The 26,911-nt window shown below is 35.5% G+C and overlaps 1 protein-coding gene across 1 annotated transcript; it reads left to right on the top strand.

Moving 5' to 3' along the window:
• Positions 1-4,586: 4,586 nt before the first annotated feature.
• LOC130013575 (hepatocyte growth factor receptor-like) lies at positions 4,587-26,605 on the top strand. The gene is made up of 3 exons (XM_056102299.1): positions 4,587-4,703; positions 22,223-23,305; positions 26,405-26,605. The coding sequence occupies exons 2-3, from the start codon at positions 22,280-22,282 to the stop codon at positions 26,603-26,605; spliced, it is 1,227 nt and encodes a 408-aa protein (XP_055958274.1). The 5' UTR covers positions 4,587-4,703; positions 22,223-22,279.
• The last annotated feature ends 306 nt before the right edge of the window (positions 26,606-26,911 follow it).

The following is a 26,911-nucleotide window of genomic DNA, read 5'->3' as shown; positions in this document are numbered from 1 at the left end:
GAGAGTTATTGTGTTCCAAAGTCTCAATCAATCAGACTGAAGTCTCTACTTTGCCTAAGCAGAAAATGCTCAGCATTGAACGTTGTTAAGATACTGATGTAATAAAACACAAAGTTTCACCACTATCACTCAATTAGAATCAAGCTCCAAAGTCTCGACCAATCGAATTGCTTATCGCTTTGCTTACCCAGAGCTGAAAATGCTCTCATAATCAAACTTAGACCTCAAGTTTTTGTCAACACCGCCCCTCACTTGAAAATTTGCCTTGATGTTATAATTTATAGAAATAACAAGTCATACAGAAATATCTATTAAAGTGAATCAAGGATTATTTTGAATTTGATTTTGTAGGCGCAGGAAATAAGGTTGTCTTTTTAATTTCTATGAACTTTGGTTTTATTTATATAGTCATAAAGTAATGGTTATTAATTACTTTCAATGTAATGGGTAATGGTTATTAATTACATTGCTAAAAATGAGAAAGTAATTGTAAGGATTACATTTAAAAAATAATGGTAATGTAATTAATTACATTGGCAATGTAATGGCCCCAGCCCTGTATCAGAAATGAGTACAGATTCTTGAAATGGATCTTCAACACTTTATTACAGGAGCAAATAATTAACAGCAACAATTTAACAACTTGCAATTTCCTATAAATCAGACCTCCAACTAGTATATTATAGGTTCCCTAAGCAGGTCTCTCCAAGTCCAACTAATGAATCATCTTAAATACATTTATCTTTTTATATAAATTAGTTACTATGTTGACATAAACATATAATTAAGTCTTAAGGCATTTAAAACAATAGTTAGAAGAAACTTAATAGATCAACCACTTTAGTTGACAGCCTATAATATACTCTTCAAAAAAAGTAGGGGATATTGAAATGCAAATACCTATGAAGGTTGTGATATGATAAATAGTCATGAACACTTGACATGCTTTAAGAGTATGTTCACAGATGAAGAACTTATCGCCCCAACAGAACCACTGAGCTGCATGTGCAACACGCAATAGCGCCATACACATTGGAAGGGGTTCATTGTCAAATTTGGCACTTCAAGGAAGGGTTGATGAAAACTGCCGCTTGCTGGTTTATCCTATCCATGTTTGAATTCCTATTGGTTCTTGCATAAGATTTACTGTTTAGCGTATCTTTGCTTTAGTGTGTTACTTTTAATTTGATCGGCAGACGTGTTCGGCAGCCGTTTAATTTGATCGGGAACACTGCAAGAATTGGCCGTGGCACTGCAAGAGGAGTGGGTCAGATTGCCCCAAATCGTGATTGGACAGTTGATTAGGAGCATGCCTTGACGAATTGTTGAATGTCTGAGGATTGGTGGAGCAATTTCTCATTATTAAGACAAAAATCCAAAACGTCCATTTTCACTTTTGACAGTGAAATGGGGCCGTCAGATAAACCGCCCATATGAACTGTTTATGTTCATGTGTAGGCAATTGCCCTGTTATTAACATACACTGGCTACCTCTAATAAAAACAGCAGTGAATTTCCGCAGTTTTGTATTGTTTCTAAATATCCCCTACTTTTTTTGAAGAGTATAATTTTAATTAGCTAAAAACGTGATTTTTCGTACAATCATGGGCCATAATTCAGGGAGTTACCGTCCGATATGTGCAAATATCGACAGGAACCAAGATCTTTGAATTATAAACATACATATCAGGTTTCATCAAAATCAGATCAAAATTGTGACTTCTAGCGTATCAACAACTTTGGCATTACATACATTTACACTATTTGCGAAACAAGGATACAAATTTCATCTTAACACATCTAATTCAAAAAATTGGAAAAATTCAACTAAATGATTTGAAAAGCCTGACGTAAAGCTTTTCAAATGTGACTTGGATTTAAAAATATTTTTGAACCCTTTCGACAAGTAAAATAGGATTTAATGGATAATTTACACAACAGGTAGGACACTAACACATCTAGTACTTAGAATAAGGCTATTTTTTATTTTCTGGAGCTGTCGACAAGCCAGCAAGAGTGTTATTGTCCCTTTAAATCAACGATTTTAGTCGAAAACACTAAGTATATTTCAAATCAGTATACCAATTGTTGGATATGGCAGCCATTTAGGGCAGAGATCTATTCTTGGAGTAGAGTAGATAGTTCCCTGTGTGTAGAATGGGGAAATAAAATGTCTGACATAGGAGAACCCACAAATTGTTTTCAGGACTAAGATATCAAGGACATCCCATTGATTAAGTAAGTTTGTTCATTCCTTCCTTGAAGCTTAATGTCCACTTCCACCATGGGTGATATCACAGACAAGTTTTTCCTATATATCAATAATTTACAGAAATATCAATTAATAAATTGAGTAGTGGGGTACTAAATGGTGTAAAATTTTAGCTGAGATACAGTTAGTCTTTGATTATTTCAGAACCAGATGGGTTGGCAGCACGTATACCGTTTACTTTGAAAGGATTTGATGTAATGCTTAGACACGTGCCATATCGATAGCAATAGTCAGTAGCCCTTTTCTGGTATCAGGGAACCAAATGTTTTATCTAGAATAGAATAAATCCAAGGAGAGTGAGATTTGATACACGGTAATAATGTTATTTCTCCTCAGCCAGGATAACACTATTCTATGACTTGTAGTAAAAAAAAAACGTGGGAATTTGTAGAGAAAGTGAATAATTTAGAGATAGGGAAGTTAATATACTATTCAAAAAAAGTAGGGGATATTTGATTTTTAAGTGTTATTAAAGTCACCTAATGAAACTGACGAAGAAACAAATGACAAAATGAAATGAAGTTCACATTCATCGATTTATTCCAAATGATCGTTAGACTAAGTAAGGCACAGACTGACCATTATAAGGGTAAAATGATACCCGGGGTCAAACAGCAAAGTTACCACAGCATCACAACCAAGTCAGTAACGGGTAAATCCTCCTCTGTTTGCCAAACAAGCATTGATCCGACGTGGCATACTACTAATGAGACGTCTAAGGTCATTTTGGTCCAGATTGTCCCATTCCTGTTGCAACGCAGCAGCAAGTTCTTGGACATTGGCAGGACGTTGTTGACGTTGACGTAACCTCTGTCCAAGCATGTCCCAGACATGCTCGATGGGGGAGAGGTCGGGACTCAGTGCTGGCCAAGGTAATGTGGTGATGTTCTGTTGTTGAAGGTAACCTGTAACGATCCTGGCCCTGTGACATCTTGCGTTGTCATCCTGGAAGATGAAACGGCGGCCATGACGTCGTGCGAACGGCACAACATGGACTGCCAAGATGTTGTCCCGGTAGTACTGGCCTGTAACACGCCCTGCAACAACATGTAAAGCCGTTCTTCCAGCAACAGTGATGCCTCCCCACACCATAACAGAACCACCCCCAAATCGATCATGTCTGATGACGTTAACGTCTTGGAAGCGCTCGTTTCGACGACGCCACACCCTCCTACGTCTGTCCAAAAAATCAACAGTGAACCTTGACTCATCTGAAAACATCACATTGCTCCAGCGTCGATTATCCCAGTGTTGACGATCCTTACACCAACGACGTCTTGCCTGAATGTGATGATCTCTCAAACAAGGGATCATGCGAGGACGTCGGGCGCGAAGGTGACCCCTATGCAGTCGATTCCGAATCGTCTGGCCACTCACTCTCACACCAGTGTCTGTTTGAAAACGAGCGCTGATCTGATTTGCTGTGATGACACGATTTCTCAAGGCCAAGGTACGGATAAATCGATCCTGGGCTTGAGTTGTCGCCCTTGGTCGACCTGAGCGTGGTCTGTCCTGTACAGATTGTGTATCACGGTATCTGGACCATAGCCTGCTTATGACAGACTGAGAAACATTCATCGTCCGCGCCACAACCGCCTGTGTTGTGCCGATCTGTAGCATGCCAAGGGCACGTAACCTTTCATTTTAGGTGAGCCGACGCATATCAAAATTTGTTTTCTGGTCACTAAAACAATTAAACTGATGGTTCCACCCTGGAATTCAATGCCACAATGACTGTAACATTCAAAGTCAGAGTCGTGCAAATCTTGGGTTGGACCCCCATGATGATCCCAAGCATCACCTGCATTCCATGCGGTAGCTATTGGTGCGTTTGGGCGTCACATGTAACTGGAAATGTTTCTTCTGTTAGGTTCTATAGTGACTTTTTTTCGTAGTCATTTGCATATTTTAGTATTATGCCCCCAAAATCAAATATCCCCTACTTTTTTTGAATAGTATATATATGTGCCACTAGAAAAGGCAGGTCGACACCCAGACAGTGACCTTGATGTATTATTTGGTCGATGCGTACTTTAATTTGTCTGCATATCAAGTAAGCAGGAAACAGTATACTATGCGGCATCATACCGATAATGTTCGGTGGTCTGTGTGTTAATCATTAATGGGTTAGTCTACTTTCTGAAAATAAGTTTGGTTATCTTTGATTGACCAGAGAAAAGGTTACCATAACACAAGTAGTATTTTTACTTTCAAAAACAACCTAAAAAGTAAAAGGTTTGATTACCTGACGTTTGTGATATTTAGTTTATATTGAATGATTGAAAGATTGGCACGGATTGCACTTTGATGAAATCAGAACACGTGGTATGTGTCATGTGATCCTGTAGTAATCAGTATTCCCGCGATTCTCAGTCTTGCTGGAATTCTACATGGCATCCACGGAGACATATCCTGGACAATTATAAAACAGGTAATCTACTATAGTTTATTGACGTATTTATACATAGTACCACATCTTTCTTTCTCCGTCGGGATATTAAGCTTTACGGATTAAAGCTATAACAGACTATATATATTATGAACTTCAATGCCGAAATGTGGATTAATGCAAAAAATTGTTGGGTTTTTTTTTTAACTTTTATAAGTCAATAATTAGTAACCACATTTCCATAAATATGTAAAGACATTTTTATAGGAATATTTAAGATGTATATCGTGGACCGTAACAACTAATAACAATCAGTTAATACGAATTAAAAACGAAAATCGCAAGATAATGAATCTGTTTATATAGACATACCTAGACTTCTTTCTTAGCATCCCAGATAGTCTAACTTTCTGTTATTTTTTTATGCTGCCTGCTTCATTATTTTAATGGAATTGTCTATGGTTGTCATGATTTTAACAGTAAATGCATAATAATCTTTTAATAATAGCCTATTTATATATCCTATTGTCTGGACTGATACTAGTGTCTGGGATATTTGTTATGTTATTGGGGTAGTACGATTTACCTAAACCCACTCAAATCCACCATTATTTCAACATGCATCATAATAAGTTATATAGATATTTGATAATATTCCATTCTTTATGCCAAATTGTCATTTTTAATTTAAAATCGTAGCATATTTTTGTCAGGAAAAAAAAAGATCAATCTCAAAATTATGCATCAGCGACTAAATGAATTAATGAGCTAAACAAATAATGCCAAAATAGAAGGGAAAAATCCCAAATACTTAATATATGTATACATTTCATTGGTTTGATTAGATATTTACGAAGGCCCATTAGTACCAAACAAACAAAAATATTAATCCGTTTGAACGAGTTAGTATCTCGTTTGTACAGATTAGTTTCTCGATTGAATGAATTGGTATCTCGATTGAACAAATTAATTATGTCGTTTGAACAAATTAATTATCTCGTTTGAACGAGTTAGTATCTTCTTTGAACGAGTTAGTATCTCGTTTGAACGAGTTAGTATCTCGTTTGAACAAATTAATTATCTCGTTTGAACAAGTTAGTATCTCGTTTGAACGAATTAATTATCTTGTTTGAATGAATTAATTATCACGTTTGACCGAGTTACTATCTCATTTGAATGAGTTGGTATCTCATTTGAACAATTTAATTATCTCAATTTAACGAATAAATATCTTGTTTGCTCAGCTGGAGCTTTATGATAAATTGCTAGCATTTTTAAAAGAGACAAACTTTTATTCAAAATTTTAATTGTATATATTTATCATATATTGCGTTTTAAATATTTATATATGTAAAGGAATTGATATATTTATTTTTAATTATATTTTCTGTGATATTTGTTTTTATTTACATATATAAATTCATCCCTGTTGTTTTAATTTGTCTCATTAAATTCACCATATGTTTGGCGCAATATAGCCCGGATGGAGCTGACGTGCCATTAAACAACATTTCATTTCGTTTGAACGAATTAATTATCTTGTTTGAACAAGTTAGTATCTTGTTTGAATGAATAAATTATCTCGTTTGAACGAATTAAAATTTCGATTGTACAGAAGGATGGAAGGGACATGCAGAAATTGTGTTTCAAATAAAGATAATATGATTTAATACGCGTAGGTTCTTTACTAATTCTAGCGTTAGCGTCAGTAGAGAGAACTACATTAATAATGATACTTTATGTAAGATTTAGATAAAGAGCTGGTCGTTCTTGCTATAATAGTTCAAAAATAGATAATGCAAAGAGAATATATTGAAATTTTCATTAAATTATTCTGAGCGACGATATCAGCCTTTGAAGGTTTGACAAGATGTGTGCACGGAATGTAACCACCGTACTGGTTGTTCGAGGTTTAGCCCTGCTTTACCATTTTTCAATTAAATTATTAAATGGCCGAACCATTCTAATCTTCTTGAATATGTTAATAAATGTCTAATGAATAGTTTATATAACATTTAAGGCCTAAACAAAGACCTGCAATAGGCAGATTTAGCTCATTGCATAATGCCTGTTTAAGCATATACATGTCTTAAAACAATGACATCACTACGATGTTGTGGCTAATTCACGCTAACATTAAACATATTCGGCTTTTAAAACATGGATAACTTTCAACATATTCTATACTAATTCTCATTCTCATAAATGTAGTTCCTTCTACTGACGGTAACGCTAGAAATAGTTAAGAACTTATGTATTAAATAACATTATCTAAACTTAAAACACCATTTCTGCATGTCCCTCCCACGCTTCTGTAACATCGAAAATCTTAATTCGTTCAAACAAGATGATTAATTTGTTCAAATGAGATAATTAATTCGCCCAAACGAGATACTAACTCGTTTAAACAAGATACTAACTCGTTTAAACAAGATACTAACTCATTTAAACGAGATAATTAATTTGTTCAAACGAGATACTAATTCGTTCAAACGAGATGATTAATTCGTTCAAACGAGATGATTAATTCGTTCAAACAAGATGATTAATTCGTTCAAACGCGATAATTAATTCGTTCAAACGAGATGATTAATTCGTTCAAACAAGATGATTAATTCGTTCAAACGAGATAATTAATTTGTTCAAATGAGATACTAATTAATTTAAATCAGATACTAACTCGTTTAAACGAGATACTAACGAGATAATTAATTTTTTCAAAAGAGATAATTAATTCGTTCAAACCATATACCAATTCGTTCACACCTGATACTAACTCGTTCAAACGGATTAATATTTTTTTTGGTTTGGCACTAATGGGCCTTCGTAGATATCACAATACACTTCAGTTTTTCAAATGAGAGAGAGAGAGAGAGAGAAAGAGAGAGAGAGAGAGAGAGAGAGATGGGGTTTAAAGTTCACTCGAGACAAACTAGGTCATTTCGGGACTAACATATGGTTTAATTTTATTTCAATAATTCGCTTGTGCAGGGGTCTTTAGCAGTGGGAGGAAACCGGTGGACCCAGAGAAAACCCACGAGGTTGGACAGGCAACCCTACTCCTTGTCACGTCGACCGGGGATTCGCAAACCACGCCAGTTGACTCAATGACAGGCCTTATGATACAACGCGCATGTGTTAAACATTCGGCCATCCAACCCCCTAGTTTTTGAAAGCTCAAATCAGTAAAAACTGTTACATGTTCAGTAATGCTAATTGATATATATTCACCACAACAATATATCAAAGATATAGGTCCATGTAAATGATGTAATTATCACTTTTATAAGTTGTCACAGATTCACATAATTTGTACATTCTTGCAAAATTCTTAATAAATAAAATGAATTCCCATGCGTAGTACTCCATGTTGTAAGTGTTTTCTGACTATAAAAATTCTGCAAAATCCAGGAAGGGCATTTCAAGGACTCTAGATTCAAAACTTTCTCAGAGGTAGCATGACATCAGACCCCCCTAGAAAGCTCGCACCTGTGGTGCTCGGCATGTGGTTGCGTCACTCGTATAAGAGGGCTTGTGCATCAGGTGGTCTCATTTTTGCTAAACACCCCCCAAAACATATGTATGCCCCTGTTTATTTGATTCCCTAAGACTCAAAAACCATTATTTAAATGTTACTGTGTTTAGATACCAGAATCTGTCGACCACATGCAGCAAACAAGCAGTTGGGGTTAGGTATAACTGTATAGAAAATAACAGCAGTTATTTGACTTTACTTCATGTAGGCCAAGGCTATGATAGGGATAAAGCACTAATCTTAGGGTATGACAGAGATAAAACATGAATCTGGGACCTGAGGGTATGACAGAGATAAAACATGAATCTGTGGGTATGAGAGAGACAAAACACAATTCTGGAAGCATATAAAGCATGAATCTGAGCATGAATCAACTTCTGAGGTTATGTGAGTGATAAAACATGATACTAAGGTGTGTGATAATTCATGAATCGGAGGTTATATAAGTGATAAAGCATCACGCTGAGTTTATGATATTGGCTATGTTGTATTCCTTCACGAGGGGTTACCTTTTCCAAGAAAAAACAGAATTTGTATGCAATATACATATATCAGCTGTCAATTACTTTCAACATAATTGTCACAGTATTGGCTAAAGTCACTTTAAATCTGTTTGGTTCCAGTAAATACCTCAATACCTTGGTATATCCTATGTTAATATTTATAGCACATGCTGATATTATATTCTATCACTGTGCACGGGGAGTTTCCGTGGCAACATGGCTGCCTAATAAAACATACCTTATTTTCTAGAAACACATTTGTTCCTTTGAACCTGTACAAACAATACAACATGGTGACAGAACTGGGATTAGTGAGATAATCATTAAAAGGGACATTTGCAACCATTCATTGAAAAGGTTTGTTCGTTAAAGATAGTTTTCATCAAAATTCAGTCGGTTAGCTATCAGCGAAATAAGGTACTGGTATCAAACATCACTCATCTACACAAGCCAGTCATCTGATATTTTCGTTAACTGTTTGAAATCATTTCATGATCACCCATTATCATCACACAGTCGAGACTCTTCATCACATCCATGCCAGTATTGTGGTGAATCATCATCATCATCATATCCCACAGTGAAATGCCCAGCTAGTAATAAACAGTGCCAAAAGTGCAGAAAATTTGGTCATTTCGCCAGTGTTTGTAAATCATCTACACAAACTTGAAGTAAGATTCACACTGTTGGAAGTGCTGAAGAACCAAAGGGATTAACACTCTCGATGATCAGGGTCAGAAGAAACCTTCTAAAGTTTTACAGAACTTTTCTGTATCAATTACTAGAAGATTTCAACATCATAAATCGGTAATATTCCAACTTGACACTGGTGCTGAGACAGATATCATTCCATTATCAACCTATAGACGGTTATATCCATCACACCACAAATTAGATCCTCCTACAGCATTCCTTACAAGATATGGTGGAACAAAAATTAACAACTTAGGTAGCTATGCTCTATATTTAACACAAAAATAAAGCATATCCAGTTATATTCAACATTACGAATGGTAATGGTCCTGCAATTCTAGGTCTTCATAGTTGTTTCAAAACGCAATAAGGAAAAGATCAGATCTAAAATCACAAGAGACTCTTTATTAGAAGATTATAAAGAAACATTTACTGGTATTGGTTTATTCCCAGGAGAACCATATCATATTCATCTTAAAAACGATGAAAAGCCAGTGGTAAATCCTCCATGCACTGTCAACATTAATCTGCAAGATAAGTTCAAGAGTGAATTACAACGAATGGAGCACATTGGTGTAATTTCTGAAGTTTCGAAGCCAACGAAATGGGTTAATTCCTATGTCATAGTAGAAAAAGACAATGGTAAAGATTAACATATCTGCCTAGATCCTCATGATCTTAACAAGTGTATCTAGAGAGAACACTATTGTACTAGAACGATTGATGATATCATCCCGAAGAGGTCATAGATGTCAAAATTTTTTCACTTCTTTATGCTCGCGGTGGATACTGGATGTTAAAGCTTGATGAAGAAAGCTCCCTGCTCACTACGTTTTCAACACCCTTTGGCCGCTACAAATTCGAAAGACTTCCCTTCGGTCTCACCGTAAGTCAAGATATATTTCAGATGATATTTTCGTGTTCGGCAAGACCGAGACTGAACATGATTGTAATTTAATCCAGTTCAACTCAAGGTCAAAGAGACTAAGGTTTTCGGTCATATTCGGACAACAGAAGGTCTGAAGCCAGATCCTAACAAAGTTAGTGATATAATCAACATGCACTCTCTTACTAGTAAAGAAGATCTCCAATCATTCCTTGGTCAATTATCTGAACAGATGCAGTCCTGTGTTAGCAACACTTATCAGCACCCAATTCCAACTGTTAAGGGATCTTTTACGTGCACAGGACCTTGGTTTTTTATCCCATCCGAATGACTAGACAACTGTCCTTGTCAGACCCTCCGTCCTGCATCATTGACAAGGGGGAACCGCGACAGAAAATCTGGATGAACTTTCTCATCCAATGCAGGGATTGTACACCTGACCTCAAGACTAGCGAGCCAGCATCTTACCACTTAGCCACCGTGACCCCCTAAATCTCATCAAGAAGAATGTTATTTTCAAATGGTATCCAGAACATCAAACATTGTTCAAAGTTGTCAATCAAGAAATAGCTGATTTATCAACCATAGCATATTACAATCCTAAAAAAAAAACCCAACGTAATCCAATGTGACGCTAGCACTCAAGGACTTGGAGCAACATTTCTTCTAGAAGACAAGCCTATTTGTTATAAATCAGGTCACTCAGAAGCTGAACAGAGGTATAGTAAGTCCACGACTTCAAAGACTCTTACTTAGAACTACAAAGTATGATGTAACTGTTGAATATCTCTTTGGAAAGTTCAACGTCATTGTGGATGCTCTTAGTCGTGTAGATCAAACAATCTGTAAGAGTAAAGATGAAGATGACGGCTTGCCTGAAATTCATATACCGTGGATTAAATAACCAGCTTATTGAACACATCTCCCACAATGATAGATCAACTCAGAACACTCACTAAAGAAGATTAGACTCTTCAAACACTTGAGAAAACTATTATAGATGGATGGCCGGATGACAGAGGTGAATGTCCACTAGATATGTTAGAATACTGGAATATCTGTGAAGATCTATCGGTAGAAGATGGCTTAATCTACAAATGTGATCGACTAGTTATGCCGTCATCAGTAAGGGACAAGTTGTTATCCATACTTCACCAAGGTCATTTAGGTATTGATAAATGTATCCTTAGGCTTAGGGCACGTCAATCTGTAGTCTGGCCAGGAATCATATTAAACAGACGGTATCATCATGTTCAACATGTCAGACTCATCAACCTTTCCAATCGACTGAGCCACTACTTCCACATGAAACACCTTGGTATTTATTCAAGAAGATTGAAACAGGTATTTTTGATTTCAAGTAGAAGCACTACTTGATTATAGTCGACTACTTCTCTAAGTTTCTAAGAAACTCTATGTCAGTAGATAGTGTAGTTGCACACACAAAGTTTATCATCACAGAGTATGGTATCTCAGAGACAGTTATGTCTGATAATGGTCCACAGTATACCAGTTAACTCTACCAAACTTTCTGTGAGAATTACAACATCATACAAGTAGTTCGAGATATCTCGCCAGTAATGGTCAAGCCGAGAGAAGTATTGGTATATATAGTTAAGAAACTTCTCACCAAAGCTCTAGAATCCTATCAAGATGCTAATCAAGCCTTGCTGAATTACAGATCAACGCCTTTATCTAAAGACATACTGTCTCCCGATGAATTGTTATCAGGCAGACAATTCTGTAGAATATTACCAGTAAAGCAGATCAACTTGAAGATTTCACCTAACCAAACATCAGACCAACAAAGAGAGAAACTTCAGGAAAGACAAAATATTCTTTTGAACAACAGAATTAGAAATTGGTGAAAATGTAAGATTCAACTGAACATTGTTATTTTCCAAAGCTTATCACACGGCTTAAGGTACACGTGCAGGACTGTGAGACAGAATTATCATTAAATTAACCTTAGATGGCTCCTTTAAGCCATCTTTAGTCTGTATTATTTGTGTTCAAATGACTTTTGATGTGGGACACCTAGTTGTAAGTTGTTAATGAAATACAAAATTAAAGGGCCAATCCCGATAATATTTTGGAGAATAAAACTGCTTAATTTTGTGTTAATATCCCTTAAAATCGTCTACCTTAGGGCCAAGCAACTAACTCAACATATGTGATACGTTTTCAAACAACTTAAACCTATCAGTCTTTATCTGGAAATGGAGACCGATGTCCCAAGCTGTATTATGCGGTATCTGGATAAAACCAGACTTTTATTTTATAAAGATAATGTGTAGGTGAAATTTACCTTTCGTTATCAAGTACAACACATCGGTCATTCATTGTAGAGAGCTCTAAAGGAATGGGGATCGATTATCAGGTCACCCAACGAAAAAATTGACCCGAAATCTTAAAAGGGTTACTGGTCCGGATAAGCAATTTTGACATTCACGTCCAAACGAATCAATATTTAAGCTGAAATTTTGAGACAAGGTAAATACACCATTCCTCTATATTTTGGCACTTAAATTTCATGCGTAATCAGATTTTTATTTTTGAGACTCTGTTCAAATCGGGATAGTCCCTTTAAGTTAAATAATTTTGAACAATGTTGAACTTAAAAGTTCTAGAAAAATTCCACTTAAAAATGAGTACTCGAATGACGTCAGAGGATGGATGAGGAAGGACTTGACTTGCTTGATTTAAATATTAAGGTTTGATTTTATTACTTGTTATATGCTAATTTGTTTGTCAACATTAATATCTTTCAACTTTCAAGTTTTTATATATAATGTTGAGATATACATTTAGGCCTACTTGTAACTAAGTAATTACATCGTTTTATGTCATTAAGAGGACCAGTAAAACTATTCCGATCGGATAGAGATACGATTTTCGTTGGCGCAACCGATGACATGCACATGAACACTATTAATGTAGAAGACAGTTGTGTGTCAAAATTTCTTTACGATTCATCTGCTACCTGGATATTTTATGCTCCACACTCCTCTCACATGGGGGGAGTGTGGGAACACATGATTGGTATGTCGATGAGGATTTTGAACTCGATTCTGCTAAATGCTAACAGCAAAACATTGACACATGAAACATTAATAACATTTTTAGCAGAAGTATATTCAATAATGAACAACAGGCCGATTGCGTTAGCATCTGACCCTGATTCGCCGTTGGTTCTTACACCTTCTTGTTTGCTTACTGGGAAGGTGGATGGTCTCCCTGTAATTGCAGAGTCCCTGGATATCAAAGACATATATGTTAGTGTCTGGAAACATGCACAAGTGCTCGCTGACCTTTTCTGGAAACAGTGGAGAGAAGGTTACATTCAAAGTCTTCAATCGCGTCGCAAATGGAGTTCAGAACGACATAATCTAAAGGTTGGCGATGTTGTCTTACTAAGAGACAAAAGTGTACCTCAAAATAACTGGCCAGTTTGTATTATTGTTGAAACTTTCAAAAGTGAGGATCAGAATGTCCGTAAAGTAAATGTTCGGATCATAAAGGATGGAAAACGTGCAACATATTTACATCCTATTAATGAAATGGTTTTGCTGATCGAGTGAAATATATTGATAATATTATAGTATTAGTGGTATAAAATTCATACCAGACGGGGAGTGTGATGGCAGAGTAGCGCGAGTTACTCCCCCTACACTGTGGTTGATACCTCGTGTTAGTTTAGACGTGTAAAATCTGTCGATGCTAGTTGTCTCCCTTTGTTCGAACCCATTGTTATTGACCACGCGGAACCCACGGGACATTTTGTGCTCCACAAATTGTGATTACGAATTTAAAAGCTTTCTAAACTGAGCAGACTCACGATGTAAGTGTAAATAACAATACAAATACCGGATGTAAATTCGTTTGGCACATTATAGAGAAGTTTATACTAAAATTAAAGCATTTTCTATTGACTTGTGTTTATTACAGATGAACTTCCGGTCTAAAAATAGTGAACTTTAAATCGACTTGTTTATCTTTAATATCAACAAGTGAAACTTACAAGAGACATTTACGAACATTTAATAACATTTATCTGAAACGATATCAGTTTAACTAGTCAAGAATGCATCTGTTTTTTAACACAAGTTTGTTAATGTAGCTCCTACTTATTCCTTTATATTTTGTATTTGCAGTAATTTACCATTACATCAATGTATCAATGAATGTTACGTGTACCACGAACCTTGATAGATGTCATCATAACAAGTTTTAAATAAAGTTTTTTTTAAACTCGATTGGTGTGGTTACACTAGTTGTCTACCAGGGCAGCATAATATACTTTGTATTTCTTTGAATAGATTTTTATTACATCTTGATATTCATGTATTTTGACAGGTGATGCAGAATATTTCCTTCATTGTTGGCATGAGCATTATTATTGTACTGAACAACAATGTTAATAATGTCTTTTGTACTGCTACAATTCACACTGTTCTTGCCACATTTCTCTTTAGCTATGAGCATTATGTACCAGGGATGTAAAAATGTGGTGTGCTGTGAGATTTTTCTATCTTGTGCTGTTTTGAGGTTAAATATACTGAACTGGTTGAGGGGAATGCTCTTTGGCTCACTTAGTAGAGGTGTGTGGATTCCATGCCTGGGATTGCGGCTAGCATTCCCGTCAGAAATGCCCTGTCACAAAAATATAAAGAACTGACATGCAGAATATTCTTAGATTTAATGAGGCATTATAACTCTCACCAGGGAGCCACGGTGGCTAAGTGAGTCAGACGCTGGCTCTCTAGCCTGGAGGATGTGGGTTTGCTCACGATGTTGATCGGGAAAGTTCGTCGAGATTTTCCAGCATGGTTTCCTGTTGTCATTGGTGCAGAATGGAGGGCCTGACAAGGACAGCTGTCTAGTCATTTGGATGGGATGAAAAAAATGAGGTGCCATGTACACATTGGAGAAAATGTAAAAGATCCCTTGGCAGATGGAATTTGATATGAGAGTAGGCTGTAACGCCACTGTCCAGGCAAGATTTCCCTTATAGCACGCTGCATTGTGTATGCCCATCCTCATTAGCCCAGTCGGAACAGAACAGTAGGACGTTAAACCCCATTTCATTTCATTTCATCACTCTCACCCATAACATAATTGTAAATGATTCAAAATAACCCTAGACTCTTCTGATTACCAAAATTTCCAAGCAGTGGTCTATACCGTGTACTATTCTACTTAAATATACATTATGGGAAATTAGATAAAGAGCTGGCTGTTCTCACTATAGTAGTTAAAAACTAGATAATGTAAAGAGAATTTGCAGAAAATTTCAGTCAAATTGATCCACTCTGAACCGAGATATAAGCTTTTGAATTTTAGGCCTAGCCTCGATCATCAGCATTTCTAAAGTTGGATTTAATCATCAATGAGATCGGATTCAAATCCAGTAAATATCGAAGGCTAGTGATGACATGGAGAGTTGATTATGGTCTGGATAAGTTAATTAATGTCTAGTTAATAATTTAGATAACATTTCAGGCCTAATTAAACAAAGACCTGCAATAGACAGATTTAGCTCTTGCATAATGTATGTTAGGGTGAGAGGCACTGTTTATTAGGTCAGAACAGTGGGTGTTATGAAAGACTTAAACACTCATTTATCTAAAATTATTGTATTTTATTCATTTATAAAATTTAACAAGTTATCCTAATTTTTATTTTGCAAGAAATTTAGTTTACTCATAGAATTGATTTCTGCCCTTCCTCTATTTTATCATGATACGTGATATTATTTTAACTATATCAGGAAGAACTACAATGACAGGATGTAAATATAGGTTGATGTCAATATTTAAAGTAGGAACTAATAAACTTATATATTTGATAATTTTAATATACTTATATATAGTTTACCTAAATTCAAAGTAATATTTTCTGAATTATATGTATAGAAAAACAGATAATAATAATGATATTATCATATTTGTATCTCGCAACTATTCAATCCACTATATATAGACACTAGAAAATGTTCTCACTTTGGAATGTTAATGATAGTTACTAAATCACCAAGTTTTCACAGTGGATTTAAAATCTGACACAGAACCACATTGTCTGATATTTTCTAGAAGTGTATTCCACACAATTGATGCACTGTATCGAAAAATTGTGGATCCAGATGATCTCAAATTATAGGTAGGTACATCCAATAATGAGCCTTTATGCTGATCTAGTGATACAAGATTTTGAAGGTGGCCTGGAGTGGATTTGCTTATCGGTCGATAGGTTAACGATACGATTTTTAAGTTAATCCTTTCTCGAACACGGAGCCAATGTAATTTGTTTAAGACTGGGGTGATGTGTGATCTTCATTTATTTTTTGTGACAATGTAAGCAGCACGGTTTTGTAGTTGTTAAAAATTTGAAACCTGTTCATCCGTAATACCAGTTAGAAACAAATTACTGTAGTCGATTTTATACATATTAAATACATAATTTACTGAACTAGTAATAATAAGTCATTTCTCTCATCCAGGTTTAAAATGTATGTTTTCAACTTCTTCAGTGATTTCAACCAAATTCGTATTAATGTTCTGAAAAAAAAGGTCAGATTTTCTAAGGAAATGAACTTATTTATGATCCATTTATTTCTAACAGGCGTGTGTTACCTGGCATAAGGTGCAGCATAACACCTATGCAATATGTACATGTAGGTGAGATGCTGCATCCATAGCCTCACCCCTGCATACATGTACTTCGTTTGTATCCTATGGCCTCATACTGGTCTTTGGTCACTGCTATTCTCCAATAATTATTAGTTTATCATTAGATCTTCTATCTTACAATTCACTAGAACACAAAATATATTTGCAAATGGCATGGTAATATTTCTAGACTATTAGTGGAGTTTAACCTTTCCATATAAAGAGTCTGTTTCATAATTCACTGTTGTACAACATAGAATTGTGTAATTATCACTGATATCCACAACATGTTATTATAGGCTTAAAGCCAGAAATTTGAAAGGTGTGATCTACAAAACAGGTTGGATTGTCTAAATTTATTGAGAAGTGAACTTGATACATGTATGGCTCTTGGGTACATAAAAAGGGTACAGAGTTCATGAAAATGACCACAAGTGCTCCAGTGTCCTGTACAAGGCACATGAGTCATAAACGCCATCACTATTATGTACATGTATAAATGCCATTATGCACAGGCCAATTTCTTTTTTTGTTCCCCAGCCTTTTGAAGAAAGTAGGGGACTATTAAAATGGGTTTGCCGTCTGTCTGTCCGTCCCTCCGTCCGTCACACATTTTGGGACACAATAACTGTCTTTCTAATTGAGCTAGAATGTTCAAACTTGGTGTAGGTGTTTATTAGGCCAATGCCTTGCTGGAGTTCGAAAATGAGCATTTTCTGCTTAGGTTAAGCAGAGATAAGCAATTTGATAGGTTGATGCTTTGGGACACAATAACTTTAGTTCTAATTAGGTTTATAGTTTCAGTACATCAATACCTTGACTAAGTTCGATAATGATCTTTTTCTGCTCAGGGTAAGCAGAGCGATACACAATTAGATTGGTCAAGACTTTGGAACATAACAACTCTGCTTTTAATTGAAGTAGAATGGTTAAACTTGATGTAGATGTTCATTATGTCTTAAATGAGTTCAATGATTTACATTTCGAGCTAAAGCTAAGCAGAACTAATTTATATATAATTTCATTGGTCGATGCTTTGAGAGAAGATAATCTTGATTCTATCTGGTAGAGAGGGATGAAACTTAGTGTACAGTTTGATTGGCCGATACTTTTGAAAAAAATAAATGTGCGATTAATTAATATGTGTCATCTAGCTATTTATTTTGGGATTTCGGCGGGGGACATCAGTCTCACTGTTGGCTTGTTAACTTTCTTATCAGGCAGTGAATGATAATCACTCTCGAATTTCAGTTCGTAACTACTGTTTAATCAGTGTGCTTGATGTGGAACAAACAACTCTTTTTAAACAAAAATGTATGTTCAGAAAAGCCTAGTCAGAAAATAAATGTATGTTTGGAATAGTCTTTTTATCATGTGAGTTTCATCTCTATACACTTTTGTCATGCCAAAGTACAATCAAGATATCAAGATAGATCGTAGGCAAGGAAATGATTGGTTGTTATTGGTATCTGAATTTAGAGGAAAGACCTATAAATCTCATCAAATTTTTGCCAAGTTGACTGTGAAATCTTGTGATGGTGAATCCTAACTTTATTAAAACTTATGGGATTTAGAATCATGCTAAATTTCAAAATAATGGGATCATAAATTTCAAATGCATTTTACATAGTAGATTTTTTTTAAAATTTGCTCTGTGAGAATTGTTGACAATGATTTTAGATTTAGCACAGATGACTTTACCTCTGGTGGGCATATAGAGACCTGACAAGTTACTGCCTTTGTTGACTTTTAAGCTTGTGAACATCGATAAAGGACAAAGTTATCTTATAAATTTTTAAAAACTTGATTGAATCATTAAAGGGACTATCCCGAATTGAACAGAGTCTCAAAAATAAAAATCTGAGTACATATGTTATTTCAGCGCCAAAATATAAAGGAATGGTGTAATTACCTTGTCTCAAAGTTTCAGCTCAAAATATTAAGTCGTTTGGGCGTGAACGTCAAAACTGCTTATCCGAACACGTAACCCTTTTAAGATTTCGGGTCAATTTTTTTGTTGGATGACCTGATAATTGATTCCCGTTCCTTTAGAGGTCTATACAATGAATGACCCATGTGCTGTACTTGATAACGAAAGGTAAATTTCACCTACACATAATTTTTATAAAATTAAAGCCTGGTTTTATCCAGACACCGCATAATACAGCTTGAAAATATATCACAGATATTGAGTTAGTTGCCCGACCCTAAGGTAGAGGATTTTAAGGGATTTTAACACAAAATTAAGAAGTTTTATTCTCCAAAATATTAAGTTGTGCACAAAAGTCCCTATTGAAATTCTATCGTAAATTAGGAAGTTTTCATCTCCTTTTACAGTCGAAGTTATGAAAAGTTTGTAAATATGATAAAGGAAAAAGCTGTTGATGAAAATTTAAAAACTTAAGAGGTCTATCAAAATGGTAGTCATATTAGTGGGGCTGACAAACGCCTGTCTGTGTTTTTTTTGTGGAGTTATCTTCTTGAGGACACTATTTCACTTGATTTTGTTGTATGTCAAGTCAAAGAATCTGTAGGCAGTGATATCTTTTTTGATTCTAGACCAAAAATTCGACAAAAAATTTCATGCAAAAGGGGGAAGAGAAAAAACTGCTATAAATAGACTGGATCAGACACTGTATAGTACGGAAGCATAATAGGGCCACATATTTTTTTTATTATTCTATTTTCAATTTTTCAAGTTACTAACTTGAATTTTCAAGTTACTAACTTGAATTTTCAAGTTACTAACTTGAATTTTCAAGATACTAACTTGAATTTTCAAGATACTAACATGAATTTTCAAGATACTAACATGAATTTTCAAGATACTAACTTGAATTTTCAAGATACTAACTTGAATTTTCAAGATACTAACTTGAATTTTCAAGTAACTGGTTCAAAAAAGGCCTTATTCTAAGTTCTAAATGTGTTAGTGTTCTGCCTTTAGTTTAAATCATCTCATTAAATTCTATTTTACGAGTCTAACAGTTTTGAGGGTGGTCGGGTGGTCGGTCTGTCATCAATGGGTTCGAGGTTTGAATCCTGTTCTCGCCTACCTCAATGACAAGGTGCGGGAGTAGCCTATTCAATCACGCAGGTTTCCTCCGGGTACTCCGGTTTCCCCCTGCAGCGAATTTACTCCCCGCACATTAGGCAAATCATCTCCGATAGCACATAGATTGGCGCAAATTGACCAGGTTATTACGATGTCGATGTGCCATAAAACACCATTCATTCATTCATTCATTCATTCATTTTAACAGTTTTGAGCCTTATAGAAAACCTTTTTGAAGTCCAAAAAACAAAATTAAATGTGGTGCATAATGACGAATCAAACGTCCCAGTTCTAAAAATAGTCTTTATTGACGTAATACACGACATCCCCCCCACCCACCCCACCTGGGTATCTCCCCAGCCGGACATCTCCCCCCGGATACCCTCCCCCCCTTTTAGGACTTTTACCCCCAGGACATTTCCTCCTGAAAACATCTTCCCTCCTAGGACATCTACCACCAGACTTTTACTCACCGAACATTTGGCCCCCCCCGGACATCTGCCCCCCCCCCCCCCCCCCCCGGGACATCTACCCCCCCTAAGGACATCTACCCCCAGAGTTTCCCCCCCCCCCCCCCGACATTAATCCTCTGGAACATCTGCCCCCTAGGACATCTCTGCCATCCCCTCACACCCTTTAGAACCCTGGACGTTGCGAGGTAATTCAAGAAACAATGTAAAATAAATATAAATTTTTTACAGTGCATTATTTTACAGGTCAATAGTACAGAGTTAGATAGCAGAATGTGTCCATCGCCTCATTCCTAGCGTGTCCTAGAAGGCGACTCTTGGGGAGAGGGTCGGGTGGCCGATAGGCTACGCCTTGGTCTGCCATCAATGGTGTCGAGGGTTCGAGTCCCATTCTCTGCTATCTTAGTGACAAGGTGTGGGAACAGCCTATCCGATCACTTAGGGGTACTCCCAAAACATAAGCAGATTATTGGCGATAACACGTAGATTGACATGATTTACGGTGTCTACGTGCTATAAACAACATTCACTCATTCATTTATTTAGGTCAATACTGCCAGTTTATGAAGAGGAGACATGTTTTTTTTATCAGAGCTTAGTATAAACGCAATACTCTTCCCCCCCTCTGTTAATTCTACGGAAGCGTAATAGGGCCATTAATTTATTCTTTTCTAAATTTTAAAGCCTGTAAGTCAATAACTTGAAAATTCCGGGTAATAAAAGGACATACAAGAAAGATAATACGCCCACACAGCAGCCTTGACACAAATATAGGCAACCAGAAATGTAACAGATATGTAACGGATAAAAGTAGGCCTAACTAGTAACAAGTTAGTATCTTGAAAATTCAAGTTAGTATCTTGAAAATTCAAGTTAGTATCTTGAAAATTCAAGTTAGTATCTTGAAAATTCAAGTTAGTAACTCTCAAAACTGTTAGACTCGTAAAATAGAATTTAATGAGATGATTTAAACTAAAGGCAGAACACTAATACATTTAGAACTGAGAATAAGGCCTTTTTTGAACCAGTTACTTGAAAATTCAAGTTAGTATCTTGAAAATTCAAGTTAGTAACTTGAAAATTCAAGTTAGTAACTATCTTGAAAATTCAAGTTAGTATCTTGAAAATTCAAGTTAGTATCTTGAAAATTCAAGTTAGTATCTTGAAAAATTGAAAATAGAATAATAAAAAAAAATATGTGGCCCGTATTACGCTTCCGTAGTATAGACCTATAGAAACAGTAATATTTGTAAGGTATTTATTCAATGCAGTGTAGATAATTTATTAATATAATATGTGTTTCTTTTCATCTGTAATATTTTTGATCTGATGCATTTATTTGAAAGTATTACACCATTAATTTGTTAAGCCATTGTTTATTGTTAAATTTGTTACAAATTAAATTATACTATAATGACAGTGATTAAAGATGTCTCAATAAACGGTTGTAAATTGTTAAACGGTTGAAACCAATCATTATCCATTATGAAAATGTGAATAGTTTTCTTATTCATATTTGGCTATTTACGCCACATGTTTTACAATAAAATATGTGGAAAAGAAAAGTTCCAAATTCGTGTTTCAGATCAAAAATGTGTGTTTTTGCAGTATTCATACAATATGGTGAATTTGGCCAATATTCACACAACTAGAAATGAATCTAGCCATGACTGTATCTTATTTTATGATTTTATTAATGAACTCGATTATTATGTAGCTATAATTATCATATAATAATTTGTCCTTTTCAGGAGAAAGTTCGAAGAAAGAATATTTGAAATATGAAAAGTTGATATTGTACAGATACCATGATTAACATACTTTTAATTCTTCTTGTCATATACTCTAGTAGAGGAGAAGAATATAAATTCCAGGATTATGTGAACCCAAACCAGGTGACTGTTGATCGTAATACAGGTGATGTTTATGTTTCAGGTGTTAATTATTTATTTCACTTCTCTTCAAACTTAACGATCAAAAATTCACTACAGATTGGCCCTTATCCCTCCTCATTTCCGTGTACTTCAAAACTAGAAAGAAATTCTACTGGCAGTGATAACCAAATACATATTTTAGAGATAAATCATGTTGCTCGGAAACTTTTAGTGTGTGGTTCTGTTTGTGATGGTTTGTGTTCCTACCATGATTTAAACAATATTTCAACATGGCAGTGGATATCACAAGGAAAAAATAATGAAAGTTCTTTTGGTGGAAAAGGTCCTGTGTTAGTGTTGTTTTTAGCAGAAGAAACAGAAGAATTTATAGTTGCTATTTCCCAACCCAGTCCAAATAATATGATAACATTCAGAAAGTTTGTGGATAATGAAAACAGAATCAAGTATATTGGTCACCATGGATTAAATGTTTTTTCAAAATATCGTAAAGAACTGATAGTAAGGTTCATCAAAGTTTTCAAAAGTGACAAGTTTATTTATTTTTTAACTGTTAAAATGAAAAGTGCGACAAAATTTGAAGGTTTTGAGACCACCATATTTCGGATTTGTTTGAATAATGGTACTAAATCTGTGTATCCATTTTTAGAAATTCCTATGAATTGTGGAAAAGAATATACCATTGCAACTTCAGCCGCAGTTGGACATTTTACTAACAAAAATGTTAAGGAATCAGCACTGATTATTGCGTTCAGTAAAGCATCCAATGACACATCAGATAAACCTGATCCATGGTCTGGTACAAGGGTTTGTTCATTTAGATTGCAACATATTGATAAAGAATTTAATTTTATTAAGACTAATTGTAATGAAGAGATCGCATCTGTTCCAGAGTGGATGTTTGGACCGTTTGAACAGTGTAAAAATTCATCAGGAGATAAGGTAAGCATTTATAGATATGGTCGTGGAAGAAGAGGGTATTGAGATTTGATATGAATTACTGACTTGTACATCATTCAACATTGTTGTAGGATTTCCAAGATGTATCTATTACTGAAGATTCTCACATCTACTTAATACTCTCAGCTTTAATTACTTACCCAAATTGTGTTTTTTATGTGCCCACATTGAAATGTTGTTCTTGCCAACCCTGTCAGACCATCTGTCCGTCAGTCATCCAATATTGCTTGTAGATACTCTGGAGGCTGATGTTATCATTTAATTGATTTTAGATTTGTACACAGTGTTTATGTTCCGGAGACAAAGAAGTCTATTAATTATCAACAATTTCCTATAATTACAAACAGAGTTATTGCCCTTGATTATGTTCACGGAATGAATAATCCTATTGATTTCAACAATTTGCAATAAGTAACACTGTCACAGTTATTGCCCTTGATTATGTTCATGAAACAACGAAGTCTGTTAATTTTCAGCAATTTGGGAGTTATGACCCTTGATCAATTTGAAAAATTTGTGTGTGTTCTAGAGACTGAAGTTACACTCGATCAACTTGAACTTTATGCGAAGTGTTAGAAGTTCATGAGATCAAGCAGCTGATTGATTTCAACGATAAGATTACTTACATTTTAAAGGGGCAGTCTGTTCAGAAAATGATTAATGATTACCCCTTCACTCAGAGTTTTAAAGTGTGCTATGTTTTGATCTCGAAATAATCAAATATTTTAAACTAGATTTGACATAAGGAGCGATTGAATGTTTAAACTTGATGTAGAGTTCAATGATTAACATTTCGAGCTAAAGCTAAGCAGAGTTAAACAATTTCTTTGGTTGATGCTTTGACTTTGGGACAAGATAACTTTGATTCTATCTGATAGAGAGTGATGAAACTTAGTGTATAGTTGATATTCAGTTTGATTGCTTGATACTTTTTAAAAAAATAATTTTGCAATTAATTAATAAGTGTCATCTATTTATTTTGGGATTTCGGCAGGGGGACATCAGCCTCACTGTTGGCTTGTTAATCAGCTGTTTTGCCATTTCTGCATGATTTCAAGTTTTTATACTCCAACATGTACTTTGAGTGTATACTCTATGGTCTTCGCCCCGTCAATTCGTCTGTCATTTATGATTGAGGTTAGAGTTTTTGACGGATGTTTTTATACGTCCACATTCATAATGTGAACGTATTATGCCGTCGCCCCTGTCTGTGTGTGTGTGTGTGTGTATGTATGTATGTGTGTGTGTGTGTGTGTGTGTGTGTGTGTCTGTGGTTCGCCTACAGGGCGCAATTCTTCATGGATTTTCTTCAAACTTGGTATACTTATTCCTTATACCCCAAGGAAGATCCCTATTGTTTTTGGTGCATGCCCGACCCCCCGGGGCAGAGCCACGCCCATTTCTAGTATTTGTTTGTTTGTCGTCTACAGGCCACATTTCTTAACTAATAATCTTGAAACTTTGCATACTTATTCTTTGTACCCTAAGGAACATCCCTATCGTTTTGGGTGCATGCCCAACCCCCAGGGGCAAAGCCACGCCCATTTTCTTTTTTATGTCTGTGTGTCGCCTACAGGCCACAATTCTTAATCAATCGTCTTGAAATTTTTTCATATGAATTGCTTATACCCTAACGATCATCCCTATTGTTTTTTTACCCCCAGGGGCAGAGCCACGCCCATTTTCTTTTCTTTTTATGTCTGTGTGTCACCTACAGGCCACAATTCTTAATCAATCGTCTTGAAAAAATTTCATATGAATTGCTTATACCCTAACGATGATCCCTATTGTTTTTGGTGCATGCCCGACCGCCAGGGGCAGAGCCACGCCCATCCCTTATATTTATTTATTTGTTTGTCATCTACAGATCGCATTTCTTATCGTATCACCTTGAAACCTAGCATACATATTCCTTCTATCCTAAGGAACATCCCTATTATTAGTGGTGAATACCCAACACCCAGGGGCAGAGCTACGCCCATTTTCTTTTTTTATGTCTGTGTGTCACTTGCAGACCGCATTTCTTAATCGATCATCTTGAAAACTTTTTTATACTTATTCCTTATAGCCTAAGGCTACTTTTTATACTTATTCCTTAATCCTAAGGCCGACCTCTATTATTATTTTTGGTGCATGCTCGACCCCTTGGGACAGAGCCACGCCTAACGTTTGTGTGTCCTGTGTTTTGCCTACAGACCGCAATTCTTAACAGATCCTTTTGAAACTTTGCATACCTATTCGAAACGTCATGCTTTTAGAATAAAGACATCGATTGTTTTAAAATAAAAATTGTGTTCTGTTAATGTGAACGAAGTGTTAAACTGATAGCAGTCCTACAACCCAGTTTTATTTCACAGACCCTCAATGCAAACTGGACCATATCAAACAAAACAGGAATGTGGACGTATATTGCTGCGTTAGCGATGCTCTTGTTCAAATTTGATGTGATGCATTTGGGTCATGAAAGGACAAACCTTATTGAAATTCAGCATTTGGGTCATGAAAGGACAAACCTTATTGAAATTCAGCATTCCGCTATCATCTGTTTATATGTGCGAAAAAGCTTGTAAACATGCAAGAGATTATCCTTTCAAAATAAGCTGCGGTCAAGATATAGCTGCTGTGCGGGCGTATTTCCAGACTTTGCAAAATTGTGTGGCTATCTGTTATTCTTGTATACACAATATTGTCGCATAAAAAGGGAGTGAAGTTTTCATCCAAGAATAATATGTAGTGTACCGCTAGATTAATTTTGTTCCCTAGTTTCGAAAGATGTTCTTGTCTCTTCTTTGGCAAGGACATGCTGTTTAGGAACTCTTGTTAAAGAAATCTTCTATTTATACTGGCTGATAGAGACATAGGCAAGCATATCTATACTCAGCCACAATGACAGTTTAGTAGGGGGAGCGAATACCGGAAAATTGTTATAATATAAAACCATGCTGAAAACCAGTAACCATGTCCGGAAGTTATTCCCTCCCACCCCACCCAATGCCACAGTACATGGTTTTGCTTAGTTTAATAGTTTACTTTATTAAAATAATTCATACTGGTATATATATATATATATATATATTGTAGATTTGTGATAACGTTTATGGTATAGCTATCCGAAGTAAAAGTTCTGAGTTTCAAAATGATGATCAGAACCTTAAAAAGAGGTTAAAAAGAAGTTTAATAACATCAATAATAACATCAACATTTAATAATTATTTACATATACTGTTATCTGTTGATAATGGTCAATTCCTACAAGTAAGTAATACTGTTATTTACAAATGATGGTCAGTTAGTACAAGTAAGTTACACTGTTTTCTACAAATGATGGTCAGTTAGTACAAGTAAGTTACACTGTTTTCTACAAATGATGGTCAGTTAGTACAAGTTAAGTTACACTGTTTTCTACAAATGATGGTCAGTTAGTAAAAATATGTTAATGCTGTGTGTTGAATTGTTTTCATTTGTATGATACATATTATCTGATACCACTTCTCACAAAAGCTAACATATATTTGTTGTACTTAATGGCACAGTAATTAATTTTTGTCGTAGAGAAATTAGATAGACTTATCAAAAATATGGTACATG

The sequence above is a fragment of the Patella vulgata genome, chromosome 7 (assembly GCF_932274485.2).
Source record: "Patella vulgata chromosome 7, xgPatVulg1.2, whole genome shotgun sequence".
In the NCBI taxonomy this organism is placed as follows: Eukaryota; Metazoa; Mollusca; class Gastropoda; family Patellidae; genus Patella; species Patella vulgata.
This window is presented reverse-complemented; position numbering and strand designations above follow the sequence as displayed.

What these genes read in the sequence shown, in the direction of transcription:
- LOC130013575 (XM_056102299.1), top strand. Translation starts at nt 22,280, where the DNA reads ATGATTAACATACTTTTAATTCTTCTTGTCATATACTCTAGTAGAGGA. An exon ending in AAAATTCATCAGGAGATAAG is followed by an intron (nt 23,306 to 26,404) that starts GTAAGCATTTAT and finishes TATATATTGTAG; the next exon opens with ATTTGTGATAACGTTTATGG.